This window comes from Nerophis lumbriciformis, linkage group LG17, assembly GCF_033978685.3.
Source record: "Nerophis lumbriciformis linkage group LG17, RoL_Nlum_v2.1, whole genome shotgun sequence".
NCBI classification, from domain to species: Eukaryota; Metazoa; Chordata; class Actinopteri; order Syngnathiformes; family Syngnathidae; genus Nerophis; species Nerophis lumbriciformis.
The window spans coordinates 22,685,815-22,709,547 of record NC_084564.2 but is presented as its reverse complement, the minus strand read 5'-3'; the positions used below and the strand labels follow the sequence as shown (position 1 = coordinate 22,709,547).

Here is a 23,733-nt window from a genome sequence, read left to right as displayed (position 1 = left end):
CTCACGTGATTCTTCTCGTACTCACCTTGCCGTCGTAGTATTTCTCCCGCTTGTCCGTCAGCACGGAGCGGATCACGTTCCCGGAATACTCGATGACCATCTCGCCCGCATCAATGGTTTTCTTGCAGAACAGACCTCGGCCATGGATTGGAGATCTGTGACACACAGCAGTTGGTGGTGATGGATAAATTGAGTGACAATGCACTGGTACTGTGTTGGAGTGTCATAATGGTCATACGCCATCTGCTGGATTAAAGATTAATTACATTTAACCTGCAACTAAAATGAATACCGTAGTTGCACAGAAAAAAATATGAACTACACAACGCTGGTCGATGAGCCAAATAGTTAACAAGAAAAGAACATTTACTTTATATGGCGCTATAAGATTTAAACCCTTCAGATTTTTTCCTTTTCGTTAGTTCTATTGACGCTAACAAAAAAAGTATGTTTTAAACGCATCACGCCACTCCTCCGACATCATTTAGTAGAGCGATCCCTCGTAAGCCGGAAAAAATCGCTGCCTGATAAACAGTTTGTTGCTTTGCAGTCAAACAACAGGGCAGCTGTATCGGTAAAATGTTTTTTTTCTTAAAAGTGACACACACGTCGAGGCTTCAAGGGACACAGTATCACTTCTTGTGTATTGTAGTAAATCGATGTTTCCGTATCGTTTGACCCATCACGAGCAGTATGTTACAGATGAACCCACCTCTGGCACCGCCACTAGCTAGATGAGCCTGCCCAACAATTTCACACAGGACAGCTATATAGAAATAAGAATACAAATACAACAACAAAAACAGGCTTTACTATACATCCTAAAATAAAGTCTGGAGTTCTGTCAACTAGCTACAGATGTGGGAGGTGTAAGTTAGATTATTTACTTTTTCTTTAGCGAATAGACTAAGCTAGCATGATGGTGCTGTTAAAATGTGAGTGTTATGTTAGATATGCTAATATTTGTGTGCCACCCATTTTCTAACTGATGTATTACCTGTAGACGCCAATTATTTCCTTAGAGGTGGCCTTGAGTTGTTTGAACCTCACAGCGAGCGGCAGTTCCATCGTTGCACGTCTGCACACAGCACAGGCACTTAGTAAATACGCCTTTTTCTACCATCGTGTGTGCTTTGTGACATACCTGGCAGTCTTCAGCTGTCCTTCCTCCTCATCCTCTCCCTGCGGCCTGTACTCTGGAGGCTGGCGGTGTTTTGAGGCCAAGAAATTGAACATGTCAAAAACAGACCTCCTAGAAGGGGCGACAGCAACAACAAAAATCACAATTTAGGATTCCATGGCCATTTTGTGGAAGCTAAGTTGTTTACCTTTGGTGGACCTCTGCCCGCGCTGAGCCGTGAGGGTTGATGTGAGGTTCCTGGGTTTCCTCAGGTTTGTGAAAACGGAAACGGTAGCTCCGACAGTGCCTGGTGCCGTACAGCTGCTCTAACAGGAACAAGACAGCTTCATGGATGACTCCCAACATCCTTAGTCCGTTCAAGCCTGACAAAAACAGAACAATTAATTTGAGCAGTGCAGAGTTGAACATTTTTTAAATAATGTATCCTAGTAGTAGTTTTACCTTCAAAGGACACCTTCTTCAATTTGGCGTTAGAACGAGCTTCCTGTACTTTATCAGTCAGCGACTTCCAGGCCTCTGTAAAAATGACATGTTTGAAGTGTGTACTGTAATTGAATACATTCTATATAATGTGAGAAAATAACTTTTTTCTTTGAGGATAACGTCATATTACAAGAAAAAGTCCTCATTTTATCAAGAAAAAGTGGAAAGAGCAATATAGAAAAAGTTGCAATTTTATCACTACATTCTGATAATACGCTTACAAAGAAAACAAAACAGGTGTGATGTAACAAGAAAAAGTTTATGCTAATAAAAAAACGTGTGTTGTAATGCTTTTGAAAATTAAAAATATTAAAAATGGCGCACGTATCCTTGATTTTTCAGTGTGGGGCCCTCAGTGGACGCCCCTGATATCAATCAATCAATCAAAGTTTATTTATATAGTCCTTAATCACAAGTGCCTCAAAGGACTTCACAAACCAGAATGACATCCCCTGATCTGAACCTACATCCGGCCAAGGAAAATCTCCAAAAACCCAAAATGGGAAAAAGAAGAAACCTTGGGAATATAGATAAAATGTCGATAAAGTGGTGTTAAGAGAAAAATAGGATTGAGCATTATTATTGTTATTATTAAGCGGTATAAAGCAAACAACACATACAGATATATATTTTAATATAATAGATAATATAGTGAGGTCTACAACAATAAAGTTATACAATTAAAAGTAATACAGTCCAAATTCTAAGAGGATAAAGCAGCATTATTACATGAAAAAGTTAACTTTACACCCCCACCCCAACAATATATATAAAGAATACCTCTGTTATATTAGCATATTACAATAATATGGGGGGAATTGTATAAGAATAAAGTTTTAATAGTAGAAGAACAAATATGCTGTAATATAACAATAAATAATAGTAATGATATATCATAATATTTTGACTTTTACCTTCAATGCTCTCACAGCGGATATGGAAGCCGTCCTCACTGCGGATCTCAAAGATGATGCCCTTCTTGGGTTTGCCGTCTTTGCTGCCGCCATCCTCAAGACCAATGGTAGAACCTTTGTTTTCTTTTGCCGCCTTTCCTGTTAGATCTTCTGAACTCCTCTTTTTACTGAGGACACTGCAAAGGATTTGAAAATATGCTTTGACAAACTGTGTCAAAAATCTGAAAATAGGTAAGAAGGAGGAAGGACTACATACTTTTTGTTCTTGGAGGGGGACTCACTTGTGTCCATGGGCTCAGGGCAGCTGGCTTCTTGTGAACTATTTCAACAATGAGAAACATTTAAAGTCGGGTGACGAGATATAGCTGATATAAACACTATGAATTCTAACTGTTCGACAGCAGCAAGCGAACGGACTCTGAGTCAGATACAAGGATGTGAGCACAGAGCAACCTTTGAGGGGGAAAAAAAGAAGAACATTTCTAACGGCACAAAGTGCTGCCACGCAAACCCCGAAATAACATTTTTTAAATTAAGACTACATTTCCTGCAATTGGGTGCATTTGTAAACTATATTTGACCTTTAGATTAAATCTCATCGACCAACCTCTTTTTTCTCTAACATTTACATGTCCCATGTGATGTACCACAGAATTTTTAGTTTTTTAGTCAGTAATTTACTAAAATTGTTATCATTGAAAATGTAATGTAAAATTATATAATATGCATGCAAAGAACTCAGAAAACATTTCCTTTTGGCAACTCTATCCTGACCCCTCGGGTCCTGTACTTCCGGTGTTGTGACCTCTGTTTACAATCCGTTGCGTCAATAATATACCTTCTCGCTGGCTATTAATAAAAACTCTGGAACTACAACGGGTTCGTAACTAACCGTGTTCTATCATTAGCAGCAAGGTGGACAGCCGTCAACGACAAGTAAGCTAGCGAGATGGTTCGCTAACTAGCGAGCTTGTTCAGGTGCTCCTGATCGTCTCCCCGTCCTGCAACGCAGTGTGGCATTTAGGCAAGAGCATTCAACAAATTTTGTTTAGATCAAAAGTGATATTTTGACGCAAAAATCAATAGTGAAAAACGCAGATTTGCGCGTTTTCGCAGATATTTCACATGCCTGCAGATATCAAAACATATTTGAGGAGAATTATTGACAATGAGATTTTTTCTTTTAATTCTTAAAAAAAAAAAAGGGGCTCCACAGCAAAATGACAACTTTTCTCATGCAGGGCAAAAAGGCTGGTGCTTGGCCAGTGGTTATTGATATCTACATAATTAATTATTGTTTCTTAAATACTAATTACTGGTATCATTTGTGAATATATTGTATCTGCTGATGTGCTCTGTTGTAATTGTGAAAAAAAAAAACTGCTAACGATTTAAAAAAAGGCAGATACCGATATACGTCAAAATACAAAAATGTTGGCGCTGATAATTGGTCGACCTTTAGTAGATAGAACCATGTTACAACAGAAACTAACCAGATATTTCCAGTACATTAAGTAGATTAATAATAAATAATAACAATAAAAATACAACCAGAAATTATGCAATATGTTACAGTGTATGTCAAATTAGGAGCCTAACCTGTTTTTAAATTGTTCTATTATTATCTACATACCAAATAATATATCATGATGTATACTGTTATCACAGGAGGTTGTAATATATATCGCAATGTAATTCTACGCCATCGCCCAGCCCTAATTACAAGTGACTAAAAATAACGATTGTCTCACCTTGGCTTTGAGGAGAGTCGTGCTGCGGGGTTACTGGGATGTTCCTCCGCTTGAGACACTTTGACTTTTTTGCTGTTGCTCATTTCTGGGCTCTGTCTGCTTCTTTTAGCTTTCACTTTGCTCTTTTCTGTCCTAGTGGAGTTTTGCAAGTTTTGTTCCGAGGAGAGGTAAATGGGAGTGGTTCTGCTACTCTGGGAGTGCAAGGTCTGGTTAAACACCCCAACAACGTGCCCCTTAGCCGGGCTCAAAGCCGGTGCTATCGTGACGGTGGTGCTCGGACTGGACTCCACGGTCTGGGCCCTGGAAAAGTTGTGTTGCTGTAAGTGCACAGTGCTGACGTCTGTCTCTCCTTGCTGGTTGACAGCCACACTGATGGACTGTTGGTGAGGCAGGACACAGATGCCACTGGCTATGGAGGTCTGAACTTGGGAGCCGAGTTGGGACATCAGCGGAGTCGCTCCTGAAGACTGAAGGACCATTGGCTGATCGGAGAGGCCCAATCTGTGTGGGCTAGCAGTAAACAAGAGGTTGCTAATTGTCCCTGTGAGTTCAGCAGAGCTAAAGACAGGCGTTGTAAGGGACACGGACCCGGGCGCCAGCAGGCCGGCAGCACCACCAGGAGACACTGGCACAACGTTCAAAACGGATTGACTCGGGTTGAGACCAGTAGCGGTGCAAGGTAAGATGTGAGTGGAGGATTCCAGCATGCCAGCCTGAGCAGAAATCCTCTGCTGAAGGAGTGCAGCAGGATCCAAGTACATAACACCCCCTGATTTGGGTCTCTTGATAATATTGGGAACCTTACGCTGGGAGCCGCTGAGTGCGCTTAGCTCGACGAGGCTACCAGGCTGGCCGGGGATGCTAGCAGTAATCTGAGGGGATGAGAGGTTGATGAGGGTCATGTTAGGAGGACCAACATCTGGGGCAAGGGTGGGCTGACTGCGAGAGCGGGCCAACCTTTTGGGCTTTTTCGGCAGAAGGCGAGAAATGGGCCTCTTTTTTCCGTGAGCGGAGGACAGCACGGTTGGGACTGCAGTGAGAGAAGAGGGGCTGGACACTATGGCAACGCTGTGACCCAACTCGTGTGGCCGACCGGCCTCAGAGACCAGGATCTGAGGCTGGTCGTGAGCTTGAGAGGGCAACCCGATGAGAAGACCTGAAGTGGTGCTGGGGATTCCAGTCTGGAAACCGGTCTGGGCTGCTCCTCTGAACGTGTGAATCTGAGAGGAGTGAGACATCGTACCTAAGACTTTGCCACCTGCAGTAAATATAGGCTGGGACGTATTCAACGCTGTGGCAAGTGTCATGGAGCTTAGGACCGCTTGAGAGCTTGCGTCCATCACTCCGGTGGCAGTTATTTTTTGTGTCACCCCATTTGGGACAGTCTGAAGGACGTATAGAGGTTGAAACTGTTGGTTAACAACGATGAGTTTATCAGGGCCCGGTTTAATGACAGTTGGGGTGGAGACTTGAGCGTTGGACAGTCCTGCACCAGGTACAGGGCTGGGGCTGCCTGCTGCTGCAGCCGAGGTAGAGATAAACTTTTGACCCTGAAGGGGCAGGGCAGGAGAGCTTGGCAAACCAGGAGTAGCAGGATTCCTAGAAACTTCCTGACTAACTGGAGTTCCAACCCCTTGACCAATGGCAGGGCTAGGAATAAACTGCTCAGGGGTCATGTGACCGTCACTGACTTGCGTATCCCTGTTTGCCAAAGTCGAAGCATCATGTTGGTTCTCTGAGGGGGAAGCTTCTGGCCCCGCTCTTTTCTTGTCCTCACTCTTCTCTCCACTCATGGTTTCTGGGTCAGAGGTCAAGCTCAACATGGTGCGGTCTGAGGTATCTGAGATGAGGTTCTGATTCTGATTGGAGCTCACAGTAGGGCTGCGTGTGGTTAGGACTGAGAGGTCAGAGGGCAGCTCAAGCGGAAGGTAGGGCTCCTCTACAGATATGGAACTATTCACACTGCTCTCTCCTACTCCTCCAGTCTCAGCACTGGGAAGAGGGTGGGAAAAGTCTTCAAAAAGGATATCTTTACGTCTGTTGACGTCCACCCCAACATAGCTCTCATCCAGCAGCAGCTCAGAAGAGGAAGACTCAGGCTGTTGACCAAGAGCCGGCATGGACATGGAAGGTGTGTTGAGGACAAACTCCATGATGTCTGACGGCAAGATGTTGCCGCAGTCATCACTGTTGTTGTTGTCAGAGTCCGACTTCAGTAAGTCCGTGCTGAGGGAAAGCTGGGCTTCCAGAGGATCCTGTGACTTGACCCCGCCGCCTAAAGCCAGACAGTTCTCTTTCTGGTTCTTTCGGGCTTCTCGAGTGTTTACCGCACCGCTCATCGCTCCGCTGCTGGTGTGCACCTCCTTGGTCGACTCATGGGAGTCCAGTTTCTCCTGGTGCCGGTCTCTGGCCCTTCTCCTCGGAGTGGTCTTGTGCGGCGTGGAAGACACGGTGGCTGTAGTGGGGGTCGTTGTGCTGGTGGTGCAGACGCTCGTGTCGCTCTCTGAGCCATCGTCATTGCCGTCAAGCTGACCTATGTGCTGCTTGCCTAAAGTCCTGTGAAGGACAGCAAAGAAATGTCACATTGTAATTGGGGAACACGTCTAAATAAATATCATGGATGAAAACAAAAACAAACACACATTTTGGCACCGAAATGTGACTCTTACAGAGTAAGCAGTAATTTTAGTTCAGTGTTTGAAAATGTGAGGGACAAAAGGTAGAAACCCCAAAGTCTAGGCCTGGATTAATACATCTCAGCTCAGGAAATAAAGACTATTTTATTATGTCCTTTCAGGAATGTTTTGCTGTATTTTGGCCATAATTGTGTTGTTACTCAATTAAACATACTTTTTTGAAAATAGGTTTTTTTTCATGTAAAAATTTTTAATTTCAATGCCCAATGCTTTTACAGGCATTGGATACACTGGCAGTTATTCGAAAATACCTCAAAGCCAAACAGGACATAAAAGTCCTTTCAGGGTTCCCCCTACATGAAGTGGCAAAATAAAAGCGCCACACCGTAAAAATTAGGGTTTTTTTAAACAAGAAAAACATGTATGTAATATAATGTATATAGCCTATTATTTGCGCACTATTGATTAGCGATGCACCGAAAAGTCAACCGCCAAAAAAAGACTGATCACTGAAACATTATTGCCGAAACCGGATGTTGTGATGACGTAAGCAATACACGGGATTGTCTGGAGCTGCCTGCGATGTGAACGTACTTTCATTAATCTGATATACCCGCAGACAGCAATCTACAAAATGTGCAATGTGCAGCAGCACGAAACAAGTGTGATGTGAGGCTCACTGCAGCTCTTGCTGTTTGTTGCAGACATGGAGCACAAAAGAGTCTAAACATTAGTCTCCAATAACACGAAAAAAAGATGTTAAATGTGTTGCTAGTCGTTTATAACAAAAGAAAAAATCATGAAACGATTGGAAAAGTCTGTCCCCAGAGTTTTTTTTTTTAAAAGGATGAATAAAAATGGACTCGATTAATTTTCTGACATCGATAAATTGCCATGTCCGAGTGTGTTTGTTTTCTTAGTCTGTTGCTTTCAATTTTGGTGCAAGAGGTCTGTGCATCGCTCACAGCACCTGAGCGCGTTTATTCAATAGCAGAATTAAATGAACGGAGTGAACTTGTCAGTGGGCGAAGGCGGGGCCGCTAGCTTACACACACAGAATGCACGAATCCAGAACCTCGCTAGTTGCTTCTCGCTAATGAGAAGCACTGTAAAGTAACAAAAATTAGGAGGAAAAAATATGATTGCAAAGACAAAATAAAACTGACATTCAAATCTCACATAAAAAAACCTTCTGTAGCAAAGTCAAATACAACTTAGCATATTTCTGGTTCATTAGATCGAACTTATCTTTTCAGTCAGCAAGACTATTCATGCATTCAATGGCCCTGTCACATTTTACATACTGCTTAACCACATGGTCACAAATTATTATTTCTATTAGGTTTAACATTTTTAACATCAGTCCAGGTATAACGGATGTAAAAAGCCTTATGGCTAATTCTGGTACATTTACAGTAATGTTTATTAATGTACACTGTCCCTCCATCCATCCATCCATCTTCTTCCGCTTATCCGAGGTCGGGTCGCGGGGGCAGCAGCCTAAGCAGGGAAGCCCAGACTTCCCTCTCCCCAGCCACTTCGTCCAGCTCTTCCTGTGGGACCCCGAGGCGTTCCCAGGCCAGCCGGGAGACATAGTCTTCCCAACGTGTCCTGGGTCTTCCCCGCGGCCTCCTACCGGTCGGACGTGCCCTAAACACCTCCCTAGGGAGGCGTTCGGGTGGCATCCTGACCAGATGCCCGAACCACCTCATCTGGCTCCTCTCGATGTGGAGGAGCAGCGGCTTTACTTTGAGCTCCCCCCGGATGACAGAGCTTCTCACCCTATCTCTAAGGGAGAGCCCTGCCACCCGGCGGAGGAAACTCATTTCGGCCGCTTGTACCCGTGATCTTGTCCTTTCGGTCATAACCCAAAGCTCATGACCATAGGTGAGGATGGGAACGTAGATCGACCGGTAAATTGAGAGCTTTGCCTTCCGGCTCAGCTCCTTCTTCACCACAACGGATCGTTCCAGCGTCCGCATTACTGAAGACGCTGCACCGATCCGCCTGTCGATCTCACGATCCACTCTTCCCTCACTCGTGAACAAGACTCCGAGGTACTTGAACTCCTCCACTTGGGGCAAGATCTCCTCCCCAACCCGGAGATGGCACTCCACCCTTTTCCGGGAGAGAACCATGGACTCGGACTTGGAGGTGCTGATTCTCATCCCAGTCGCTTCACACTCGGCTGCGAACCGATCCAGTGAGAGCTGAAGATCCTGGCCAGATGAAGCCATCAGGACCACATCATCTGCAAAAAGCAGAGACCTAATCCTGCAGCCACCAAACCAGATCCCCTCAACGCCTTGACTGCGCTTAGAAATTCTGTCCATAAAAGTTATGAACAGAATCGGTGACAAAGGGCAGCCTTGGCGGAGTCCAACCCTCACTGGAAACGTGTCCGACTTACTGCCGGCAATGCGGACCAAGCTCTGGCACTGAGCATACAGGGAGCGGACTGCCACAATCAGACAGTCCGATACCCCATACTCTCTGAGCACTCCCCACAGGACTTCCCGAGGGACACGGTCGAATGCCTTCTCCAAGTCCACAAAACACATGTAGACTGGTTGGGCAAACTCCCATGCACCCTCAAGGGCCCTGCCGAGATTATAGAGCTGGTCCACAGTTCCACGACCAGGACGAAAACCACACTGTTCCTCCTGAATCCGAGGTTCGACTATCCGGCGTAGCCTCCTCTCCAGTACACCTGAATAGACCTGACCGGGAAGGCTGAGGAGTGTGATCCCACGATAGTTAGAACACACCCTCCGGTTCCCCTTCTTAAAGAGAGGAACCACCACCCCGGTCTGCCAATCCAGAGGTACCGCCCCCGATGTCCACGCGATGCTGCAGAGTCTTGTCAACCAAGACAGTCCCACAGCATCCAGAGCCTTAAGGAACTCCGGGCGGATCTCATCCACCCCTGGGGCCTTGCCACCGAGGAGCTTTTTAACTACCTCAGCAACCTCAGCCCCAGAAATAGGAGAGCCCACCACAGACTCCCCAGGCACTGCTTCCTCATAGGAAGACGTGTTGGTGGGATTGAGGAGGTCTTCGAAGTATTCCCTCCACCGATCCACAACATCCGCAGTCGAGGTCAGCAGAACACCATCCTCGCCATAGACGGTGTTGATAGTGCACTGCTTCCCCTTCCTGAGGCGGCGGATGGTGGTCCAGAATTGCTTCGAAGCCGTCCGGAAGTCGTTTTCCATGGCTTTCCCGAACTCCTCCCATGTCCGAGTTTTTGCCTCTGCGACCGCTGAAGCCGCACACCGCTTGGCCTGTCGGTACCTGTCCGCTGCCTCAGGAGTCCCAATAGCCAAAAGAACCCGATAGGACTCCTTCTTCAGCTTGACGGCATCCCTCACCGCCGGTGTCCACCAACGGGTTCTAGGATTACCGCCATGACAAACACCAACTACCTTGCGGCCACAGCTCCAATCAGCCGCCTCGACAATAGAGGCGCGGAACATGGTCCATTCGGACTCAATGTCCAGCACCTCCCTCGTGACATGTTCAAAGTTCTTCCGGAGGTGGGAATTGAAACTCTCTCTGACAGGAGACTCTGCCAGACGTTCCCAGCAAACCCTCACAATGCGTTTGGGCCTGCCAGGTCTGTCCGGCATCCTCCCCCACCATCGCAGCCAACTCACCACCAGGTGGTGATCGGTAGAAAGCTCCGCCCCTCTCTTCACCCGAGTGTCCAAAACATGAGGCCGCAAATCCGATGACACAACTACAAAGTCGATCATGGAACTGCGGCCTAGGGTGTCCTGGTGCCAAGTGCACATATGGACACCCTTATGTTTGAACATGGTGTTTGTTATGGACAATCTGTGACGGGCACAAAAGTCCAATAACAAAACACCGCTCGGGTTCAGATCCAGGCAGCCATTCTTCCCAATCACGCCTTCGGGTGGGGGAACGGGTCCTGACTGTCCCTGTCACATAAATAAATAAATGTCCGGTGTGGGAATATTTCGGCTTCAAACCGAATGAACAACATGAGCCAATCAACACGGACGAAAAAAACCCCAACAAAACACCTGACCCTGTTTTTCCAACTGGGGAAGAAAATGCACTTGAAGATGTTCAAAATTGATTGAAGTAAACTTTTTGCAAACAGAGATTGAGAATTCCATTGTTTTGTTTACCTATTTTAAGATCATTAAAAGTACTTTATCATCCAATTAAAATGGTAAAAAGTACTAATTAAAAATGCAAGTTTATGAGTTTAAAAGGGTAACTTGCATTATTAAACCTGGGAAAAGGTCATTACTTGTAGATTACATAAAATAATGCTGACAATTTTATTGGCAATAATTTGTAGGTCAAGATATCGTCCAGCAAATTGTGTTAACATCCCAGGCCTAGTAGTCTCCTATTAATATTCCTCACACAATTTTCCGACCGCTTCATGGATATTTTAAACTTAAAGTCAGCATAATTGATAAACCAATGGCTAATCTAGACCAACGGGACTATTTTGTGAAATTTGATCCCAATTGTTGATTATCCGCTCCAAACATCACATTGTGCGCACCTGATGTATTAATTGGCTGTCTTCACATTAGCAGCGTGCATGATGGACGTGTGTCAGATGAATAGTGGCATGAATGCAGTCACCAAGTGAGTGTAAAAGAATATTATGTACTTACAGTGCATTGAGCAAGTCCTCGTCATTTTTCCCTTGCACCCTCTGCTGCTGCTGTTCTTCATCTTTCAGAAAGCGCTGCAGCTGCGAGCCACGTCCCAGACACTGATCCAGTCCTTCTATAGATGGCAGGCCCTCTCCTGGGTTGATTATTGTCCTTGTGAAGTTATAGTAATAAGGGTCCTTGACTCTCTGGCTCATACACCCGTCCTCTTCGTCTCCACTGTCCCCCGATGAAGAGGATGTGCTCATGTCATCCGCGCCGTCCACCTGCCCCTCAGCTGACTTTTTGCCAGTCCTCCTCTTAACCATGGTGCCGGATGCATCCCCGCTGCCATAGAAAGGAAGGTCTTCCTCCCCATAGGAGCGGACCCCGTAGAAAGGTGTAAGTCCAAAGAACATGTTAGAGCGTGCGCGAGCACTGCGTCGAGGGTAGCGACGCTTTGCCGACCCCGAGCCGTCACTGTCGTCCTCGTGATGCGCGTCGTCCATACTTCTGTCGTGGTAACCATCGGGGCCGTCTGCCTCATCTTCAGTGCCTTGAGCAAGGAGTCCGCGGTGGTCTCGGAGTTCGCCGCATGGGTGATGTTTATGGTCCTCCTCCTCTGTTTGAGTTTGGAGATCAGACTCTGAGCTGTCACTGCTGCTGGCAGAGGGTGAGGAGAAGAGAGCAGAGCGGGCACAGAAACGGGCCTCCTGTCCAGCAGGAGAAGCCGAAGAGGTAGTTGTGGTGGGACAGGAGGAAGAAATACCATCCATGCCGCTGGTGCCGTTAGGGTCGCTCTTCATGTTGGGCTTCAGTGGTGCATTGGAGGTTTTTACAGATTTCTTCTTTTCCCTGTTAGACAACACCAGCTGCTTCATAGTTGGTTTGACGTGGAACTGGGAAGATGTCTTTATCCCTTGGAAGTTGTCCACACTGGAGCTGAAAATTTCTCTGCCTTTTGAAAACAACCTGTTAGATCCCAGGTTCTCCGGCCTCTCCCCCTGAGCCTTGCAATTACTTTTAGTGCCGCTTGCAAGCATCGGAATTTTACTATTGCTGTTGTTGTGATTTGTTGTGCCAGGAGCTTTAGCGTTATTGTTTAAGAGCGGGGATTTGCTGTCATTCTTGCTGTTTTGGAGACCTTTCTCCCGACTTTTGGACACGTCTCTGTTGCCTCCTGCCTTGACTTTGGAAAGCTTGTTTTTGGCAGCTGAGGCTGCAGCCGGGGTCACCAGGTGTATGGAGCTTGGTTTGACAAGGTCATCATCTGCTGCTGTCCTGGATGGCCAAAGAGGTTTCATGGCCGCTTCTGCAGCTGGACCTGATGAATAATCATTTGATTTCCACGTAGCAGTCGGGGAGCTGGATTTCCCTACATGGGAGTCGTTGAAGAGTGAAGATGGCGCTAAGCTTCCAATGCTCTCTTTCTCTGAGCTGGTCTTGATGTTAGAGGTGGACTTGTGAGCACTGGGGCTTTCAGAGACATTCTGCTCTTTGCTTCCAGGTTTGCTGTGCCGGTCGGCCTGCTTGGTGCTGCCACTTCTTTGCTGACTGGAGAGTACAGCGGTGCCCACAGGAGGAGAGGATTGACCCGAGCCAGCAGGTGGCAGCCTGGCGTTCTTACTCTCGCCTGCACTCTGCTTAGACTGGCTGCCAGGGTCAATCTCTTTCCCTAAGTCTTTATTTCTCTCGGTGCTTCTATGACTGGAGTCCCTTGAGGGAGGTCTCGACTTTTCAGAGTCTCTGCTGGATGGTCTGTCTTTTCCTGATTCCCTATTAAGTAGTCGATGTTTCTCAGAATCCTTGCTGACAGATCTTGCTTTTTCGATATCCTTCATGTTGGAATCTCTTAAGGATGATTTGTTGCTATCTGCGTCTTTGCTGTTTGACTCTCTGCTGACCGGTCTTCCTTTTTCAGAGTCTTGGTTTATTTGTCGCACCTTCTCTGAATCTCCCAATGAGTCTTTTCCCAGAGTTCTGCCTCTCTCTGATTCTTTAATGCCTGGTCTCCATTTTTCTTGTTCTTTGGCTGTTGATTCACTTATGTCCGACTGATCTCGACTTAATGTCTTAACCTTGTCTGCTTTCCTGGATCCTTGTTGTTTATTCCTGTCTGCTGTCAACAGTCTGCACCTTTTGTCGTTCTTGACAAAGTGTTTAGCCTTTTCAGGGTCTCTGATGGGTGAGGAGATAAGCGGAGGGGGTGAAGTAAGGGGCCGTGGCAAAATCTGAGGGAGTGATTTCACCCGCCTCTCCTTGTGCAGCTGCTGCGGAGGAAGGGGGAGTGTAGGGGAGTTGTAGTGCCGTGAATCAACATTCCGAGGGTCCAATGGTGACTCTCCTGCGGCCATGACATGACTTTGGAGCTGAGAGGAACCTCCTACAGAGAAAATCAATTATTGATTGCTAATGATCCATATTTGACTCACAAAGCATGAAGTACATTTTCACGTTCTAATAATGTGATCTTCATAGTGCACTTTTGTACCTGGAGATGGCATTGGACTATGGCCTTGCAAGCTTTGGGTGGCAGGTGGGTAGCTAGGGTGCCGGTTCCTGGTGTAGACCCTGAGCTTGGGGGTGTTTGCAGGGTAAAGCGTGTCGGAGCGCCTCTGTGACTCAAAGGGATCAGGAAAGTCTTGAAACAGACATCGACAGCACACTGGTCAGACATTTCATTCGTGCTGTGACAGTCCAACGCAAACATTGTGCGATACCTTGTATGGGAGGTGGGCTGTGTGCGATTGTGTGATTCTCCTCAGAAGCCACCATGCTCTTCAGTGCAGCCTCTCCCACAGGAGGGTGACACACCAGGATCCTACAAGTGTACATGCAACGCTTTCGAGCATCCAAGGTACTCCAATATACCCTCGAACACCTGGGGGAGGACGGAGGTTGATGTTAAAAATGTTCTGAAGCTTTTCTGCTATTTTCAAACTAAAACCATTATGCTCATATTTGAAATAGGGTATAGATGATATACCAGGGCTGGGCAATATGGACCAAAACTCATATCCTGATATATTTTGCCTGATTAGCAATATACAATACATATCCCGATATTTTTTCCGGAAAGCCATATATGTGTGTCAAGTTGTTTTATTGAAACAAATACTTAACACGAGTAACCTTTTGTTGACATTTTACAGTTTCATGCATAGATAGTCTTTAAACTATTACTATAAAAATAGTAAAGTATTATCTTCAATCTTCTTTAAAACAAACCTTTAGCTAATAACAAAAACACAAAAGAACAAAATTGCTAGTTTAAAAGGACATTTTAAACATCTGCAGCTACTTAAAAATAATTTACCTTTAACAATTGTGTTTTTTAGTCCAACATTTTTAGAACATCCTCATTCCCGCAAAGATTTTACCCAGCAACTGCAGCCCTACAATATACATGATATAAATTTGGCCAACGACAAAGCTTTCAATACTATCGTTTTATCATTATAATACATGTTGATGACACATTCTAGCGGTGTCACGCAAATTTGAAAGCGACAAGCGAACAAACACGTCCTCAGTGTACTGAAGTTTTGTCGCGAGCGGCTAACGTCCGTCCTTCCACAGCGCAAAGCCACAAGTTAAGTCAGCAATCCTCGCCTCAATGGCAGCAAATAAACTGTTTCTTACAAGTAACATTATCACTGGAAGACGAGGAATATCTAAACATGCTACAGTACACACCGTAACCGCAAGCTAGAGCTATTGAACGTAAACAGAGGTGGGCGGATCAATATATAACAAGTATAGTATCAGTATATGGTCGATACTACAGTTGTCAGATTGATATTTTTTATAATCAAAAAATTATTTGTCATTTTTGTTAGTGTTTACAATTTCAGGAAATACATTTTTAAGTGGCGATTTGTCCAGGGTGTACCCCGCCTTCTGCCCGAATGCAGCTGAGATAGGCTCCAGCACCCAAAATGAATGGATGGAGGTTTTTAAGGGCAAAACTCAAAAGGATTTAAAAACAGTGCCAATATAATGAAACAATTAAAATATTTTAATGGATTTGTTACCCTGCCATTCTGTGTTTTTGTCTGATTATAATTGTGATCAAAATGTAATCATTCAATGATTGTGAATATTTTAAGTACAAACATTGGTATACAATACTGCAACAACACTAACAGTTCTCTAACTTGTCTCACGACGGTGTACTTGGCCATTGGATTGATACCAAAATTTGTATTATTGCCCAAAATTAATGTAAAGTATCCAAACAACAAAATATAATTGCTTATAACAGTATGTATTGCAGTATAGGTAGAACCATGTTATTACAGAAAGTAACCAGATATTAACTGTAAATTAGCAAGTAGATTAATGAAAATTTTGAAAATAAAACAGCCAAAAATTATGCACTATGTAATATAAGACAAATTAAGAGCTTATATAACCTATTTCGAAATTGTATTATATTGTGATTAGGGGTGCAATGGAACAGGTAACCCACAATACGGCACACATATACCACAAAATGAATTACAAAGCCGAAAAAAACGCGGTCCATTAGGGCCGATTGTCCGGTGCAGGACAAACCTATCTGGTGTTTTACCATGTGCCGTTGCATTCCTAATTGTAATGCAGTGCTGTACGCTTAGCTTTTTCACTAGTAGCACCAGTACTACTAAATGAAAAAAAAAATAGTAGCACAAAATTGTTTTTGTAGCAAAATGAAATGTCTTAAATATCACAATTTTATTATTACCACTCAAACAAGGTACACATGTGCACTTAAAATATAAACACATTGCTATCATAAGGCCTACTGTAACGCTCAATTAGACAAAGAAAACATCCATAAACTGCTAGCACTGTCCCTAACACGAGTGTAGGTCTGGGCGATATGGATCAAAACTCATATCTCGATATAGTTTGGCCCATAAACGGAAATATCCGTTGACGTAATTAAATATCTCCACCATGCCTTGATTTTAAAACTGTGCATTGTGCAAGGGGTGGGGGGCTTCTCAGCGCGAGGGATCAACACTTGCACAGTCCAATTTTTCAAAAGCTATGGTTTAAATTTATTTCTAACATGCAATACACTTCACTGAAGTTTTATCAAATTTGGATGTATTTATTTTAGAAGCAATTTGCAAATTTTTATTTTAACTCGCACAATGTGTTTTTAGTTGCATTTGTGATTACATTTATTGCTCTGTACAGCACTGTAATATATACTGCATTATCGCAGAAAGCTGCTATATGTATCGCAATATAGATTTTAGGCTGTGTCTAATTTGCAACAGTCATTGTTATGAAAATATGGTTTGTTTGTTAGCTGGTTAGCCAGTAGTCCTGCACAAATAACTACATAAGTTTAAAAGACAATGAACACTTACTGGTATCCAAGGGGAAACAGTTGGCGATCGCAGTCTGAAAGTTCAGTCAGTATACCCAAACAGTCAATGGCCATGGAGCCTAATGCAGTAGTGAAAAGTCATCGAATCAGACATGAAGGCTTGGAGAGAAAGATCCGCACTGGCATCACTCACTCTACCTATCATCATGTGGACATTTTCTGGCTCCAGTCCTGACAACCATTTCCTCTTCACACTCATCCCCTCTAGGTCAACTAGTACCCTGCGAGCCACCTCAAAGCCAGACACTACCTAGGGGGTGAGCAAGATAAATAAAACATGGATAAGATAATGAGAAAAGGACGATGCTTTGAATGCATATTTGTAACTGAAGATTGAACAATGCATATTGAAAATGGATTGTCTTACTTCTCCTTTAATGAGTTCCTTGTGCTTAGGACAGTAGACCTTCTTGTCCTCCAGAAAGACGCAGTGGCAATGACGGGCACACATGAAGTGGTAGTTGCTGGTGCAAGATGCGAAGCAGCAACCCACTGTGGCTCCCGGCTGTTGACACGTCTCACAGCGCTGTGAAGAGGCGCACAGGGAAAATTAGGGCTTAAGATTTGCAGAGAAGCATCTATTAATGCTACACTGGGGGGCCCCTTTTAGAGTATAATGAGATCGAGTAGTTAAAGAGTTATACTTAAATATTTTGCCTTTACATTAGTTCAGTTTTTATTTAAATAAATATATTATTGTGGTTGGAGTCATGCAAATAGTGTAACTCTTGGAAATATATAAAAACATCTCTCAGTCAGATGGAGTGCAGTATTTTACTTCTGCAAACTACCACCTCAATACACATATACACTATTATTACATTCCCTTTCTGACAGTCCAAATTGATCCTCTATTGCATCGAATAAAGGGACCTAGGGACTAATTGTCCATCACTCATTAAGCATTTGTTTAATGCTTCCTAAAGCTTTAAAAATATCTGTATTACATGTAGGTGTGTGCCGGTCCGATATCATAATAAAGTATTGGATTATTTTGGCTTGCATCTAAAATGTCCAATATAAGCTTCCATACAAGCAGTCCTGCAGCGCATTTACTTGTACAAAAATGGAAAGACAGTTACCAGCTAAATGTCCTCAAAAAAACAAACAAGGTTGGTGTTTTCTTTGATTTTAGTGAAATCATTTACAAAAGCTAAACATGCGCTGTAAGCTATAGGCCAGCAGCTACATAACAGGTAAGCACACAACATAGACATACATAATAAGTGCCCTCTAAAACATCACATATGTCAATTTAAACAAGAGTCAAGTAGTTGCATATTACTTACAGATTCAAAAGCAGAAGCGTAGTAGAAAGTATCCAGTAATAAATGTGTCCACATTGTTCAACTTGCTGCCTCATGAGCTTAAGTTAATGAATTATTGCGGCCACTAGGTGTCGCCAAAAGAACAATTGCCACTCCATCTCAATTTAAAGACAGCATAAGTCCATTCCAGATAATTAATAGGTTAGTGTTTTTCATACACCATTGTTCTTTGATCAAGCCTTTTCTAACATTGCAGACTACGAAATAATTAAAGTATGTATAATTCAAGGTGATATCATATCAGATCAATATCAGTATCGATTCAATACTCAAGACTCCAATATCGTTATCGTATTGGAAGTGCAAAAATTCTATCGGGACACCCCTAATTACAAGTGTGCTAGCGTGTCTTCCAAAGTATTTTGAGCACAACCCATAGAGGGCGTCAAAAATGTCAGATTTTCTTTCTCCCAAAACTGTACCCACCGATGTATATTCCATACAGTATAAGCTTGTGTCTTACCAACTTTTTCCCCCTGAGAACCGCCGTGTGTACATTTTTCAGCGAGCCGTAGTCGTCCTCAAACACCTCAGCTGACCACAGTGCACAGTTGACGTGCGTCCACTCGTTCTGACCCATGTACAGCAACCTGCCCCCCTTCTGGATCATAATGGACACGTCACGCATGACACATCCAACTTCGTGTGCGCTCTGAATCCAAACAAAGCCAGTTTACTCACGTGTGTGTTCTCGTCTCCGTATTTTAGACACAGTGCACATTGCCTGTTATCACTCAGGCCTGGTGGAGGAGGACGCTCTGGGATGTCTTCACAATCTGCACAGACAGCAAGCAGTACCATTGATGTGATGGGACTTTAGGAAGTGACGCTATGTAAGTGTGTTACAAAGGGATATTAAACTAAATTTTTTCTGGGGCCACATTTTCAGAAAGCTAAGGACCAATAGGCCGGATTTTCCCTTTACTATTTTGTATATTCCGGAGAACAAGCTCTATTTGATTTTGGTCTATTTATTTTGTCAGCGTTAGAGGAGCGCTCTGCTGTTTTAAAGACCATCTGCAAAAAAGCCAGTTAAAGAACATCTCTTTGATGTAATGTTCTTAAGAATCTGCTGAAAAAATGTGAGTTTCTCACAAGTTTTTTTTCAACTGAACTCGCGGGCCACCAGTTGAAAAAACCAAATGATGAAAAAGAGAGGAACCTTGAAGAACACCACTAGTACAACTAAGGAAGTTGAACAAGTGAATACTGACTGCACCTTAGTTACATAAATCACATTACAAAATAAATGTATAACTGCCAAAAGGGAGAGGACTTAAAGGGGTGTGTTGAAGGACGTTCAGTCAAGTAAATCACTAGTTTAAACCCCAGTCAGTATGTTTCCATGCACTAAATTAGTCTAATTTCTCAAATAATTCAGCTCAAAAAAAGATTCCATACACACATGGAAACACCTTAATCTGATTGTGTTTAGTTTTTGAAAATAATACAGCTAAATTATGCGATTGGAAACCAGTTTTGTCTGGCATGTAGGTGTCATCAGTGCGCCAATCTCTGAAGGACCAAGACATTACAACCACAGTGCAAGAAGAAGCGCTACCGCATGTCCTTTGTCCCCACAGCCATAAGACTCTACAATGCACTAATGTGATTACTTTTTCTTGGTGTGCAATACGTATGTTAGTGTTTTTTGTTTTATTTGATCTTGTCTCTATACTTATTAGTGCGCAATATGTAGTATGTATTGTTATTTTTTTTGTAGTTCATTATGTTTTACTTCTGCTACTGTATGTAAAAACCTGCACTGCAACAACGTAATTTCCCCCAACACGCCACTCTTTACTCTCACAAGCAAAGAAGAACGTTGTCCAAAAAACACTTAATACTTAACTTGACGCCAGCACGAGGAGAGACTGGTGGAGAAAAACCTTGAAAATAATAAAAATGAATAAAAATAATGTGTATATTTTGTTAGTCCGTAGACAACAATAATTAATAGTGGTAGATCACATGACTTCAAGACACCGTCGATCTAATTCATTCAGATCCTCCACAACATTGGCATTCATACTTTATGTAGTGACGTAAGACTTAAACGTCTAAATACAACAATTTACACAAAACTACTGACATGTAAACCAGCAATTAAAAATAATTCACTGTGTAGTTTGTATTCAACAGTAAATAGTCCAAGCAGTTCACCAAAATAGTCTTATAATCTTTTTGTAAATCTCTGATGATCATAATAAATAAACCCATTAAAACATTACCAACCACACCAAATAGTAGTGGAAAGTTGTAGCTCTTCCATGTTGCATTCTCTTCTAGTGATGTGCGGATCGATACAGAAATATCGGTTACGCCGATTCCGGATCTTTATGCTCTCATATCGATACTCAAATCAAAATATCGATACTTTAGTTTAGGGGTGTCCAAACTTTTTCAACCAAGGGCCACATACTTAAAAGTCAAAGTATCCAGGGGCCATATTGATATTTTTTTATTTAAAAAAATGCTAAAAACAGATATTGTGTCAGCTTTATATTATAGGTGACAAATAAGTATGTTATTATTTATTACTTAGAACATTTCAGCTTTTTCTCATTAAATACCGATTTTTTAAAAACTTTTTTCTTACATTTTTACTGTTTTTTTCAATGTAAAAATAGAAAAAAAATACTAATAATACAATTGTGTAACTGCATAACCTAGTGTCAAAAATTCTGCCAGTACAAAAATATTAATGTTCAGTTACATATTTTAAAATGTTTATAAGTGTTGAAATGTTTCAAATTGATTACTTTGTAAACTAGTATTAATTTTTCTTTTCTTTTTTTTATTTATTTATTTATTTCAGGCAATGACATAAAGAAGTACAAGTTGACAACACATAATATAAATTAATATAGTGCATGATTGTCCAGTTTTGCCTGAAAGGGAGTGGGAAGAAGATAATTTATTTAATCCCACCCCCAGTTCTCCTTTCAGTGATTATTCACATGAGTTTCCCTCTTACTTTGTTCAAGGATTGTAATACAGATGTTGTATCATAGTGGCATTACCACAGGTAACAATAATTATTACACTGTTACAATAATTTGTATCAACAATGTAGGAATAATGAATATACCAACAATGGTAATAGACAACATAGCAATAATGGTAATAGACAACATAGCAATAATGTTAAGGAAACATTGAGCACATGTTAAAACTTTGAGACAGAGTACAGCAGCAGGTCAAATTAAAGACCCTCATCTCTATATTTGAACCAGACCCCATGTTTGTATAATAGTTTAAATCGATTAATAGTTTGGCATTGCTTGTGTTGTAAGTCCAGTTTGTTCCATAGTTTTACTCCGCATACAGACACACAAAAACGTTTACGAGTGGTTTGAGCTCTCGGCAATAAGAAATATCCAAAGCCTCTCAAGTTATGAGCCTGCACTCGTCTTATAACTTGAGAGGCTTTGGGTATTTCTTATTGCCGAGAGCTCAAACCATTCGTAAGTATTATTTTATTTTTTATCTAAATATTTAACTAAACTTTGTACTAAAGTATATTTTATTTTTATTTTGAGAGCTTCTAATTAAGTTCAGGAGTGTCTATAACCTTTTTTTTTTAATTGCTAAAAACAGACTAAGTATATTGATAATAGTTATTAGTTTTAAAATTTCAGCTTTTTCTTTCTACATTCCGATTTTTTGCTCTTTTTTTCTTACATTTTTACTGTTATTTTTTATGTTAATATTTGAAAACACACAACTTTTAAAATTTTAGATATATTTGCACAAAGTATCGGTATTGGATCGGTATCGCCAAAACCAGCCTGAATTTTACTCTGTATCAGATCGGAAATAAAATTAGTGGTGTGGCACATCACTACTGTATTCCTTTCTTCTTTTGACATTCCCACATACCGTAGCTAAACAAGCTACGAGCACAATCACACCCCATTTGCATGAGAACAAATCTAGCGCATGGAAACCAAATTACTTGACGAATCAGACTGATTTAGTGCATGAAAACAGTGTTCTATGTTTTCTAGCAAGGTTAAAATGTCAATGCAAGGCTCTGCCAATGTGTTTACAGTGGTCCAAGTGCCTCTACAACAGGAGCACTCGGCTGTTTTAGTCATTAGCTGCAAAAATGTTTGTCTCCCAGGTTCTGAATCAAACTCAGGGGCCGGTATGGTGGACTTATACCAGGACTTACCTGGTATGAGTGGAGGTGGCGGTGGTAAAGATGGAGGGTGTTGAGGAGTGGTGGCTCGCGAGTCTGGTTCACAGGGGGTCTTGGGGCAGGGAGCTGGAATGATGTTCTTGATGAGGTGCGGGTGCTCAGAGCGGGACAGTCCCTGTCTCTCCTGCCACTGAGCGTAGTTGTGGTCCAAAGACGGGGGCAAAACAGCATTGGGGAGGAGACCACTGCTGAGGACAACACAACACATACAAGTCAACATTAGGACTAGTGGACACAGTGTCCAAAAATATCTAAATAACAAAATAAATAATTGTGAAGGCACTCTTTAAATACATTTTAACTATAGTAAATCAACATCGATTTGGACAATGCACACTAATCTTCTACTGTACTTCTGTGCAGGATTCAAGAAGCAAATGTTTGCTTTTCAAGTTAAAGTGGTTAAAAAAGGTTAAAGGTTCCCCGTGATGCGTTCGTTGTGACACTGTGAAATGGAGCAGCCTGTCAAAGGCACCACAATAAGGCCACAAACATGCATCAGAGTTCCCCGGTGTCACGTGACACTGTGCCGCTTCACCGCTCAACCAAGCTCGGAAACCAGGCAAAGCAAATAATAAATAATAAATGGGTCTGGGAAAGCTGAGAGCTCCAAGGAGAGCGCTGAGTGTTTGGGGTGATTAAGCGAGAACGTGTGAAAGAGTGCGCATTGTATGGCTTTATGAGGTATGAATATTCATGCCTACAGACGTCTCTACCAAGAGCATCATTTATTCAATACCATCATTCTCATTAGGGATTCACAGCGTGGGCATTCATCAATAGCTGCCTTCTGCCATCAATACACTCCACATTAAACACCTACAATCTACTCCAAAAAAAATCTACTTGTTCAGGAGAGGTAAATGGCGGATTTATTATATTGATTCCCTCCTGTTGTTTTATTCACTCAAGTCAATAAAGTACTTGAACAAAAATTCAGAGGGTGATCATCATTTCATTAGCAGGATTAAATGTCAGTTGATATTTGACGGGAGGCGGGACATGGGCTTCACAGCTTGTCTGAAAAAAAAAAAAAGAAAAACAGTTCTGCTTTCACGAAACAGTGTGTGGTTAGCTTATGTTTACACTTGTATGACAGTTTAAATATCGTTTACTGTATGTTCTCTAATAAACTCAACAACTTGGATTTTCCAATAACTAGGTACAGCTGTATTATTTTGTGGACCAGAGCAAAGCAACACGAGTAGAAACGAAACAACATGCGTCATGGCCAGAATTACATCACAAAGTGC

At 42.6% G+C, this 23,733-nt stretch overlaps 1 protein-coding gene and 1 long non-coding RNA gene across 4 annotated transcripts in view; one reads left to right on the top strand and one right to left on the bottom strand.

Moving 5' to 3' along the window:
* The window catches only part of LOC133614717 (uncharacterized), a 45,854-nt gene extending 43,160 nt beyond the window's left edge, over positions 1–2,694 (top strand). For both annotated transcript variants that reach the window (XR_009816615.1, XR_009816614.1), the window contains exon 4: positions 2,556–2,694. This is a non-coding gene — a long non-coding RNA (uncharacterized lncRNA). The remainder of the gene's footprint in view (positions 1–2,555) is intronic.
* The window catches only part of kmt2a (lysine (K)-specific methyltransferase 2A), an 89,765-nt gene that overhangs the window by 4,678 nt on the left and 61,354 nt on the right, over positions 1–23,733 (bottom strand). Inside the window, exons 17-33 of one of the 2 annotated variants that reach the window (XM_061972890.2) lie at positions 22,454–22,668; positions 18,958–19,052; positions 18,740–18,877; positions 17,316–17,474; positions 17,087–17,198; positions 16,929–17,007; positions 14,286–14,446; positions 14,057–14,206; positions 11,587–13,948; positions 4,290–6,845; positions 2,795–2,857; positions 2,539–2,714; positions 1,583–1,657; positions 1,329–1,503; positions 1,145–1,252; positions 998–1,078; positions 26–155 (exon numbers count right to left, since the gene is read on the bottom strand). In XM_061972890.2, the coding sequence (XP_061828874.1) occupies positions 26–155; positions 998–1,078; positions 1,145–1,252; positions 1,329–1,503; positions 1,583–1,657; positions 2,539–2,714; positions 2,795–2,857; positions 4,290–6,845; positions 11,587–13,948; positions 14,057–14,206; positions 14,286–14,446; positions 16,929–17,007; positions 17,087–17,198; positions 17,316–17,474; positions 18,740–18,877; positions 18,958–19,052; positions 22,454–22,668 (6,835 nt within the window). The remainder of the gene's footprint in view (positions 1–25; positions 156–997; positions 1,079–1,144; positions 1,253–1,328; positions 1,504–1,582; positions 1,658–2,538; positions 2,715–2,794; positions 2,858–4,289; positions 6,846–11,586; positions 13,949–14,056; positions 14,207–14,285; positions 14,447–16,928; positions 17,008–17,086; positions 17,199–17,315; positions 17,475–18,739; positions 18,878–18,957; positions 19,053–22,453; positions 22,669–23,733) is intronic. The other variant, XM_061972891.2, reaches the window with a different exon arrangement.